A 12,126-nucleotide genomic window follows, 5' to 3' on the forward strand; every position below is an offset into this window, starting at 1 on the left:
CATCCATCCATCCATCATCACCCATCATCACCCATCATCACACATCATCACCCATTATCATCCATCATCACCCATCATCACCCATCGTCATCCATCATCACCCATCATCATCTATCGTCACCCATCATCACCCATCATCATCTATCGTCATCCATCCATCACCCATCATCACCCATCATCATCTATCGTCATCCATCCATCACCCATCATCAGCTATCATCATCCATCCATCATCATCCATCATCATCTTTCATCCATCATCATCCTTCATCCATCATCATCCATCATCATCCATCATCATCCATCATCACCCATCATCATCCATCATCCATCATCATCCATCACCCATCATCATCCATCACCCATCATCATCCATCATCCCCATCATCATCCATCATCATCCATCATCATCACCCATCATCCATCGTTATCATCCATCATCATCCATCATCACTCATCATCACCCATCATCATCCATCACCCATCATCATCCATCATCCCCATCATCATCATCACCCATGATCCATCGTTATCACCCATCATCATCCATCAATCATCATCATCCATCACCCATCATCATCCATCATCCCCCATCATCATCATCCATCATCACCCATCACCCATCGTCATCACCCATCATCACCCATCATCACCCATCATCATCCATCAACATCCATCATCATCCATCATCACCCATCATCATCCATCATCACCCATAATCATCCATCATCATCCATCATCACCCATCATCAGCTATCATCATCCATCCATCATCATCCATCATCATCTTTCATCCATCATCATCTTTCATCCATCATCATCCTTCATCCATCATCATCCATCATCACCCATCATCATCCATCATCATCCATCATCACCCATCATCATCCATCATCATCCATCATCACTCATCATCATCCATCATCATCCATCATCATCCATCACCCATCATCATCCATCACCCATCATCATCCATCATCCCCATCATCATCCATCATCATCACCCATCATCCATCGTTATCATCCATCATCATCCATCATCACTCATCATCACCCATCATCATCCATCACCCATCATCATCCATCATCCCCATCATCATCATCACCCATGATCCATCGTTATCACCCATCATCATCCATCAATCATCATCATCCATCACCCATCATCATCCATCATCCCCCATCATCATCATCCATCATCACCCATCACCCATCGTCATCACCCATCATCACCCATCATCACCCATCATCATCCATCAACATCCATCATCATCCATCAACATCCATCATCACCCATCATCATCCATCATCACCCATAATCATCCATCATCATCCATCATCACCCATCATCATCCATCCATCATCATCAGTCATCACCCATCATCATCCAACATCACCCATCATCATCCATCCATCATCATCAGTCATCACCCATCATCATCCAACATCACCCATCGTCATCCATCATCACCCATCATCATCTATCGTCACCCATCATCACCCATCATCATCTATTGTCATCCATCCATCACCCATCATCAGCTATCATCATCTATCCATCCATCCATCCATCATCATCCATCATCATCCTTCATCCATAATCATCCTTCATCCATCATCATCCATCATCACCCATCATCATCCATCATCACCCATCATCATCCATCATCACCCATCATCCATCATTATCCATCATCACCCATCACTCATCATCCATCATCACTCATCATCATCCATCACCCATCATCATCCATCATCACCCATCATCATCCATCACCCATCATCATCCATCACCCATCATCATCCATCATCCCCATCATCATCCATCATCATCACCCATCATCCATCGTTATCACCCATCATCATCCATCAATCATCATCCCCCATCATCACCCATCAATCATCATCACCCATCATCATCCATCACCCATCATCATCCATCATCCCCCATCATCATCCATCATCATCCATCATCACCCATCATCCATCATCACCCATCACCCATCGTCATCACCCATCATCACCCATCATCACCCATCATCATCCATCAACATCCATCATCACCCATCATCATCCATCATCATCACCCATAATCATCCATCATCATCCATCATCACCCATCATCATCCATCCATCATCATCAGTCATCACCCATCGTCATCCATCATCACCCATCAACATCCAACATCACCCATCATCATCCAACATCACCCATCGTCATCCATCATCACCCATCATCATCTATCGTCACCCATCATCACCCATCATCATCTATTGTCATCCATCCATCACCCATCATCAGCTATCATCATCCATCCATCCATCCATCATCATCCTTCATCCATCATCAACCATCATCATCATCCATCATCATCCATCATCACCCATCATCATCATCCATCATCACCCATCATCATCCATCATTTCCATCATCCATCATCCATCATCACCCATCATCCGTCATCACCCATCATCACCCATCATCACCCATCATTATCCATCATCATCCATCATCACTCATCATCACCCATCATCACCCATCATCATCCATCACCCATCATCATCCATCACCATCCATCATCATCCATCATCCCCCATCATCATCATCCATCATCCCCCATCATCATCATCCATCATCATCCATCATCATCATCATCCATCATCACCCATCATCATCCATCACCCATCATCATCCATCATCACCCATCATCACCCATCCATCATCATCCATCACCCATCATCATCATCATCCATCATCATCACCCATCATCATCATCACCCATCATTATCCATCATTATCCATCATCATCCATCATCACCCATCATCACCCATCATCATCATCCATCATCACCCATCATCATCACCCATCATCATCTATCCATCATCACCCATCATCATCCATCATCACCCATCATCCATCATCACCCATCATCCATCATCACCCATCATCATCCATCATCACCCATCATCATCCATCCATCATCATCCATCATCACCCATCATCCATCATCACCCATCATCACCCATCATCATCCATCATCATCCATCATCATCACCCATCGTCATCCATCATCATCTATCCATCATCATCCATCATCACCCATCATCATCCATCATCATCATCCATCATCACCCATCATCATCCATCATCATCACCCATCATCATCTATCCATCATCATCCATCATCATCTATCAATCATCATCCATCACCCATCATCATCCATCATCACCCATCATCAGCTATCATCATCCATCCATCCATCATCATCCTTCATCCATCCATCCATCATCATCCTTCATCCATCCATCCATCATCATCCTTCATCCATCATCACCCATCATCATCCATCATCACCCATCACCCATCATCATCCATCACCCATCATCATCCATCATCACCCATCATTATCCATCATCACCCATCACCCATCATCATCCATCATCACCCATCACCCATCATCACCCATCACATCCATCATCACCCATCATCACCCATCATCACCCATCATCATCATCCATCATCATCATCCATCATCATCATCCATCACAACCCATCATCACCCATCATCATCCATCATCACTCATCATCATCCATCACAACCCATCATCATCCATCATCATCCATCATCACTCATCCATCATTTCCATCATCCATCATCCATCATCACCCATCATCCGTCATCACCCATCATCACCCATCATTATCCATCATCATCCATCATCACCCATCATCACCTATCGTCATCCATCCGTCACCCATCATCCATCCATCATCCATCATCATCCATCATCATCATCATCATCATCACCCATCATCATCCATCATCACCCATCATCATCCATCATCATCCATCATCATCATCCATCATCACCCATCATCATCCATCATCACCCATCATCATCCATCATCACCCATCATCACCCATCATCATCACCCATCATCATCCATCATCATCTATCCATCATCAACCATCATCACCCATCATCACCCATCATCCATCATCACCCATCATCATCCATCACCAATCATCCATTCATCATCCATTCATCATCCATTCATCATCCATTCATCATCCATCCATCTCCATCCATCATCACCCATCATCATCCATCACCCATCATCACCCATCATCACCCATCATCATCCATCATCACCCATCATCACCCATCATCATCCATCATCACCCATCATCATCCATCATCATCCATCATCCATCCATCCATCATCACCCATCATCATCCATCCATCCATCATCACCCATCATCACCCATCATCACCCATCATCATCCATCATCACCCATCATCACCCATCGTCATCCATCATCACCCATCATCATCTATCGTCACCCATCATCACCCATCATCATCTATCGTCATCCATCCATCACCCATCATCATCTATCGTCATCCATCCATCACCCATCATCAGCTATCATCATCCATCCATCATCATCCATCATCATCATCCTTCATCCATCATCATCCATCATCACCCATCATCATCATCCATCACCCATCATCATCCATCATCATCCATCATCCCCCATCATCATCCATCATCATCCATCATCACCCATCATCACCCATCACCCATCGTCATCACCCATCATCACCCATCATCACCCATCATCATCCATCAACATCCATCATCACCCATCATCATCCATCATCATCACCCATAATCATCCATCATCATCCATCATCACCCATCATCATCCATCCATCATCATCCATCATCATCAGTCATCACCCATCGTCATCCATCATCACCCATCATCATCCAACATCACCCATCATCATCCAACATCACCCATCGTCATCCATCATCACCCATCATCATCTATCGTCACCCATCATCACCCATCATCATCTATTGTCATCCATCCATCACCCATCATCAGCTATCATCATCCATCCATCCATCCATCCATCCATCCATCATCATCCTTCATCCATCATCACCCATCATCATCATCCATCATCACCCATCATCATCCATCATCACCCATCATCATCATCCATCATCACCCATCATCATCCATCACAACCCATCATCATCCATCATCATCCATCATCACTCATCCATCATTTCCATCATCCATCATCACCCATCATCCGTCATCACCCATCATTATCCATCATCATCCATCATCACTCATCATCACCCATCATCACCCATCATCATCCATCACCCATCATCATCCATCACCATCCATCATCATCCATCATCCCCCATCATCATCATCCATCATCCCCCATCATCATCATCCATCATCATCCATCATCATCATCATCCATCATCACCCATCATCATCCATCATCATCCATCATCACCCATCCATCATCATCCATCACCCATCCATCATCATCCATCACCCATCATCATCATCATCATCCATCATCATCCATCATCATCACCCATCATCATCATCACCCATCATTATCCATCATTATCCATCATCATCCATCATCACCCATCATCACCCATCATCATCACCCATCATCATCTATCCATCATCACCCATCATCATCCATCATCACCCATCATCCATCATCACCCATCATCACCCATCATCATCATCCATCATCACCCATCATCATCACCCATCATCATCTATCCATCATCACCCATCATCATCCATCATCACCCATCATCCATCATCACCCATCATCACCCATCATCATCATCCATTATCACCCATCATCATCTATCCATCATCACCCATCATCATCCATCATCACCCATCATCACCCATCATCATCCATCATCATCACCCATCGTCATCCATCATCATCTATCCATCATCATCCATCATCACCCATCATCCATCATCACCCATCATCAGCTATCTTCATCCATCCATCCATCATCATCCTTCATCCATCATCACCCATCCATCATCCATCATCATCATCCATCATCACCCATCATCATCCATCATCATCACCCATCATCACCCATCATCATCTATCCATCATCATCCATCATCCATCATCACCCATCATCATCCATCATCACCCATCATCGTCCATCATCACCCATCATCACCCATCACCATCCATCATCATCCTTACTCCATCCATCCATCATCATCCTTCATCCATCCATCCATCATCATCCTTCATCCATCATCACCCATCCATCATCATCATCCATCATCATCCATCATCACCCATCATCACCCATCACCACCCATCATCATCCATCATCACCCATCATCCCCCATCACATCCATCATCACCCATCATCACCCATCATCACCCATCATCATCATCCATCATCATCTATCATCACCCATCATCATCCATCACAACCCATCATCATCCATCATCACTCATCATCATCCATCATCACTCATCATCACCCATCATCACCCATCATCACCCATCATCATCCATCACCCATCATCATCCATCATCCATCATCATCCATCATCCCCCATCATCATCATCCATCATCATCCGTCATCCCCCATCATCATTATCCATCATCATCCATCATCACTCATCATCATTCATCATCACCCATCATCACTCATCATCACCCATCATCATTCATCATCATTCATCATCACCCATCATCATCCACTTGCTCTTTACAAACACGTGTTGGACTGGAATGTGTGGAACGCCCTTTGTGTTCTACAATGTCTGACCATGATTGTGTCCTTCACTCATCGTGTCTTCGTGTCCTCACCTCGTCCAGGCGTCCGTCCGAGTCCACGGTCTCGGTGTAGGGTTTGTTCTGGATCCGGTTCAAATCCTCGTGAAGTCCATCCAACAGGAAGGCCATGAACTCCTGAGCGTCGTGCTGAGCGTAACCGGTGAACTGACTTGCTTTGCTCGCCACGATCGCCTGAGGACGCACAATAGAGACCAATGAGGACGCACAACAGAGCGAGCGGAGGACGCACAACAGAGCGAGCGGAGGACGCACAACAGAGCGAGCGGAGGACGCACAACAGAGCGAGCGGAGTACACAAAACAGAGCGAGCGGAGGACGCACAACAGAGCGAGCGGAGGACGCACAACAGAGCGAGCGGAGGACGCACAACAGAGCGAGCGGAGGACACACAACAGAGCGAGCGGAGGACGCACAACAGAGCGAGCGGAGGACGCACAACAGAGCGAGCGGAGGACACACCTTGAGTTTGGACGGCTGGAAGGCGTGGTGCGTCCCTTTCCACAGAGCTCGGAGCAGAACGGCAAACCCGATGGCCAGACGTCCTCCCGTCCCCAGAGGATTATTACAGTTTATTTCAGACTCAAACGCTCGATCTGGAAAACAGGTCAGATTTAGGGGTCAGGTGTCCGGGGTCAGGCATCTGGGGTCAGGTGTCCGGGGGGTCAGGTGTCCGGGGTCAGGCGTCTGGGGGGTCAGGCGTCCGGGGTCAGGCGTCCGGGGTGTCAGGCATCAGGCATCTGGAGTCAGGTGTCCGGGGGGTCAGGTGTCCGGGGTCAGGCGTCAGGGGTCAGGTGTCCGGGGTCAGGCGTCTGGGGTCAGGTGTCCGGGGGGTCAGGTGTCCGGGGGGTCAGGCGTCCGGGGGGTCAGGCGTCCGGGGGGTCAGGCGTCCGGGGGGTCAGGCGTCCGGGGTCAGGTGTCCGGGGTGTCAGGCATCAGGGGTCAGGCATCAGGGGTCAGGTGTCCGGGGTGTCAGGCGTCAGGCATCTGGAGTCAGGTGTCCGGGGTGTCAGGCGTCAGGCATCTGGAGTCAGGTGTCCGGGGTGTCAGGCATCAGGGGTCAGGTGTCCGGGGTGTCAGGCGTCAGGGGTCAGGCGTCATGGGTCAGGCGTCAGGGGTCAGGCGTCAGGCGTCAGGGGTCAGGCGTCTGGGGTCAGGCGTCCGGGGTGTCAGGCGTCAGGCATCTGGAGTCAGGTCTCCGGGGTGTCAGGCGTCAGGGGTCAGGCGTCAGGGGTCAGGCGTCAGGGGTCAGGCGTCAGGGGTCAGGCGTCAGGGGTCAGGCGTCAGGGGTCAGGCGTCCGGGGGGTCAGGCGTCCGGGGGGTCAGGCGTCCGGGGGGTCAGGCGTCCGGGGGGTCAGGCGTCCGGGGTCAGGTGTCCGGGGTGTCAGGCATCAGGGGTCAGGCATCTGGGGTCAGGTGTCCGGGGTGTCAGGCATCAGGGGTCAGGTGTCCGGGGTGTCAGGCGTCAGGCATCTGGAGTCAGGTGTCCGGGGTGTCAGGCATCAGGGGTCAGGTGTCCGGGGTGTCAGGCGTCAGGCGTCAGGGGTCAGGCGTCTGGGGTCAGGCGTCCGGGGTGTCAGGCGTCAGGCATCTGGAGTCAGGTCTCCGGGGTGTCAGGCGTCAGGGGTCAGGCGTCAGGGGTCAGGCGTCTGGGGTCAGGCGTCTGGGGTCAGGCGTCTGGGGTCAGGCGTCTGGGGTCAGGCGTCTGGGGTCAGGCGTCTGGGGTCAGGCGTCTGGGGTCAGGCGTCTGGGGTCAGGCGTCTGGGGTCAGGCGTCAGGGGTCAGGCGTCAGGGGTCAGGCGTCAGGGGTCAGGGGTCAGGGGTCAGGCGTCCGGGGGGTCAGGCGTCCGGGGGGTCAGGCGTCCGGGGGGTCAGGCGTCCGGGGTCAGGTGTCCGGGGTGTCAGGCATCAGGGGTCAGGCATCTGGGGTCAGGTGTCCGGGGTGTCAGGCATCAGGGGTCAGGTGTCCGGGGTGTCAGGCGTCAGGCATCTGGAGTCAGGTGTCCGGGGTGTCAGGCATCAGGGGTCAGGTGTCCGGGGTGTCAGGCGTCAGGCGTCAGGCGTCAGGCGTCTGGCGTCAGGGGTCAGGCGTCTGGGGTCAGGCGTCCGGGGTGTCAGGCGTCAGGCATCTGGAGTCAGGTCTCCGGGGTGTCAGGCGTCAGGGGTCAGGCGTCAGGCGTCAGGCGTCAGGCGTCAGGCGTCAGGGGTCAGGCGTCAGGGGTCAGGCGTCTGGGGTCAGGCGTCTGGGGTCAGGCGTCTGGGGTCAGGCGTCTGGGGTCAGGCGTCTGGGGTCAGGCGTCTGGGGTCAGGCGTCTGGGGTCAGGCGTCTGGGGTCAGGCGTCTGGGGTCAGGCGTCCGGGGTGTCAGGCGTTACCGTGGAAATAGTCCCTGAGCTCGCGCGTGTTGGACAGAGACTGAATGACACTGTTCATGAAGCAGGTGTTTCCCAGGTTGACCAGTCCAGTGAAGCCGGGCAGACACACCTTCCTCTCCTCCTCTTCCTCGCGAGCCTCGCTGACCACAGGAGCGTGAGACATGGGCTGCACCATGCACGTGGGCTTGGGCTGCACACACACAAATACTGTTTATGTTCTATAAAACACAGGTCAGGTCAGCTTCAGTCATAAAGCTTGACCAGTTTAAGATTGTAACATGTGTGTTTAGTTTGTATGTTGTGATCAGCTCCTTCCATGTCGTAAGCACAGATTTGAGCCAGGGATTCTTCCTCCGTCAGACTCAAGCGTCTGTCATCTGCCAGAGTGAGTGTCGTTCTCACCGTGGTGACAGCCGGCTCGCTCTTCAGAGACACATGTTCAGATCGAGGAGCCACCGTGTCCAAGCCGCCATCGTCCACTCGCCCTGGAGCTTTAGGGGCCTTGGGTTTGTCCTCGCCGCCCCGTGGAGGCTCCTCTGAGGCGGGCAGGCTGTGCTGACTGCTGCCCGGCTGACTCTTCTCCAAACACCCAGGGCTCGAAGGAACAGCCACCTTTGCACCCCCCACTGCACCTTAAACAGGAGACAGCAGCTTGTGGTCAGAAAACACCTGACCCCCACTGCACCTTAAACAGGAGACAGCAGCTTGTGGTCAGAAAACACCTGACCCCCACTGCACCTTAAACAGGAGACAGCAGCTTGTGGTCAGAAAACACCTGACCCCCACTGCACCTTAAACAGGAGACAGCAGCTTGTGGTCAGAAAACACCTGACCCCCACTGCACCTTAAACAGGAGACAGCAGCTTGTGGTCAGAAAACACCTGACCCCCACTGCACCTTAAACAGGAGACAGCAGCTTGTGGTCAGAAAACACCTGACCCCCACTGCACCTTAAACAGGAGGGTTAGGGTCATTGCTGTAATGCATTATGAATATGAAGGTGGCGCTGGCGCGTCATTTTGCAACATGCTGTAAATAGTTCTGGACACTACAGATCTTGAACGCAGGGTCATAAAATCACGTTAACACGTGCCTTTTGTAGGCAATATATTCAGTTTCCAAATTTCCATCTATTTCTACGGCCGATTGTTTCTGTTGCCACGGTAACACGGTGTGAAAGAGATACGGTCTCATTGGCCTTTTTGTTCAATACAACGAGGAGGATGTGAGCTACATTTCAATGGTCCTAGAGCCATTTTTGTTTCATAGGGACTAAAAAAATATGAATTTTACACCACCTGGACATGAACGTTCAGGGGTGAAAAAGAATTGGCCTCATGTGAGAATTATTGAGTCATGTTTATGTGTCAGTCTTCACTGAGTCATGTTTATGTGTCACAGTCTTCACTGAGAGTCATGTTTATGTGTCAGTCTTCACTGAGTCATGTTTATGTGTCACAGTCTTCACTGAGTCATGTTTATGTGTCAGTCTTCACTGAGTCATGTTTATGTGTCACAGTCTTCACTGAGTCATGTTTATGTGTCAGTCTTCACTGAGAGTCATGAGTCATGTTTATGTGTCACAGTCTTCACTGAGTCATGTTTATGTGTCACAGTCTTCACTGAGTCATGTTTATGTGTCACAGTCTTCACTGAGTCATGTTTATGTGTCACAGTCGTCACTGAGTCATGTTTATGTGTCACAGTCTTCACTGAGTCATGTTTATGTGTCACAGTCTTCACTGAGTCATGTTTATGTGTCACAGTCTTCACTGAGTCATGTTTATGTGTCACAGTCTTCACTGAGTCATGTTTATGTGTCACAGTCTTCACTGAGTCATGTTTATGTGTCACAGTCTTCACTGAGTCATGTTTATGTGTCACAGTCTTCACTGAGAGTCATGTTTATGTGTCAGTCTTCACTGAGTCATGTTTATGTGTCACAGTCTTCACTGAGTCATGTTTATGTGTCAGTCTTCACTGAGTCATGTTTATGTGTCACAGTCTTCACTGAGTCATGTTTATGTGTCACAGTCTTCACTGAGAGTCATGTTTATGTGTCAGTCTTCACTGAGTCATGTTTATGTGTCACAGTCTTCACTGAGTCATGTTTATGTGTCAGTCTTCACTGAGTCATGTTTATGTGTCACAGTCTTCACTGAGTCATGTTTATGTGTCACAGTCTTCACTGAGTCATGTTTATGTGTCACAGTCTTCACTGAGTCATGTTTATGTGTCACAGTCTTCACTGAGTCATGTTTATGTGTCACAGTCTTCACTGAGTCATGTTTATGTGTCACAGTCTTCACCGAGTCATGTTTATGTGTCACAGTCTTCACCGAGAGTCATGTTTATGTGTCACAGTCTTCACTGAGTCATGTTTATGTGTCACAGTCTTCACTGAGTCATGTTTATGTGTCACAGTCTTCACTGAGTCATGTTTATGTGTCACAGTCTTCACTGAGTCATGTTTATGTGTCACAGTCTTCACTGAGTCATGTTTATGTGTGTCAGTCTTCACTGAGTCATGTTTGTGTCACAGTCTTCACTGAGTCATGTTTATGTGTCAGTCTTCACTGAGTCATGTTTATGTGTCACAGTCTTCACTGAGTCATGTTTATGTGTCACAGTCTTCACTGAGTCATGTTTATGTGTCAGTCTTCACTGAGTCATGTTTATGTGTCACAGTCTTCACTGAGTCATGTTTATGTGTCACAGTCTTCACTGAGTCATGTTTATGTGTCACAGTCTTCACTGAGTCATGTTTATGTGTCACAGTCTTCACTGAGTCATGTTTATGTGTCACAGTCTTCACTGAGTCATGTTTATGTGTCACAGTCTTCACTGAGTCATGTTTATGTGTCACAGTCTTCACTGAGTCATGTTTATGTGTCACAGTCTTCACTGAGTCATGTTTATGTGTCACAGTCTTCACTGAGTCATGTTTATGTGTCACAGTCTTCACTGAGTCATGTTTATGTGTCACAGTCTTCACTGAGTCATGTTTATGTGTCACAGTCTTCACTGAGTCATGTTTATGTGTCAGTCTTCACTGAGTCATGTTTAT

General features: G+C 49.0%; 1 protein-coding gene across 2 annotated transcripts in view; it reads right to left on the reverse strand.

Moving 5' to 3' along the window:
• Positions 1-9,713, reverse strand: part of LOC140346041 (ubiquitin carboxyl-terminal hydrolase 19-like) — a 34,766-nt gene extending 25,053 nt beyond the window's left edge. For both annotated transcript variants that reach the window (XM_072432297.1, XM_072432296.1), the window contains exons 1-4: positions 9,462-9,713; positions 9,060-9,249; positions 7,148-7,281; positions 6,701-6,859 (exon numbers count right to left, since the gene is read on the reverse strand). In XM_072432297.1, coding sequence (XP_072288398.1) covers positions 6,701-6,859; positions 7,148-7,281; positions 9,060-9,234 — 468 coding nt within the window. In that variant the 5' untranslated portion in view covers positions 9,235-9,249; positions 9,462-9,713. The remainder of the gene's footprint in view (positions 1-6,700; positions 6,860-7,147; positions 7,282-9,059; positions 9,250-9,461) is intronic.
• Between the last annotated feature and the right edge of the window lie 2,413 nt (positions 9,714-12,126).

Source organism: Eucyclogobius newberryi, unplaced genomic scaffold, assembly GCF_026437365.1.
Source record: "Eucyclogobius newberryi isolate DKJ021-1_F unplaced genomic scaffold, fEucNew1.0.hap1 SCAF_560, whole genome shotgun sequence".
Lineage (NCBI taxonomy): Eukaryota > Metazoa > Chordata > Actinopteri > Gobiiformes > Gobiidae > Eucyclogobius > Eucyclogobius newberryi.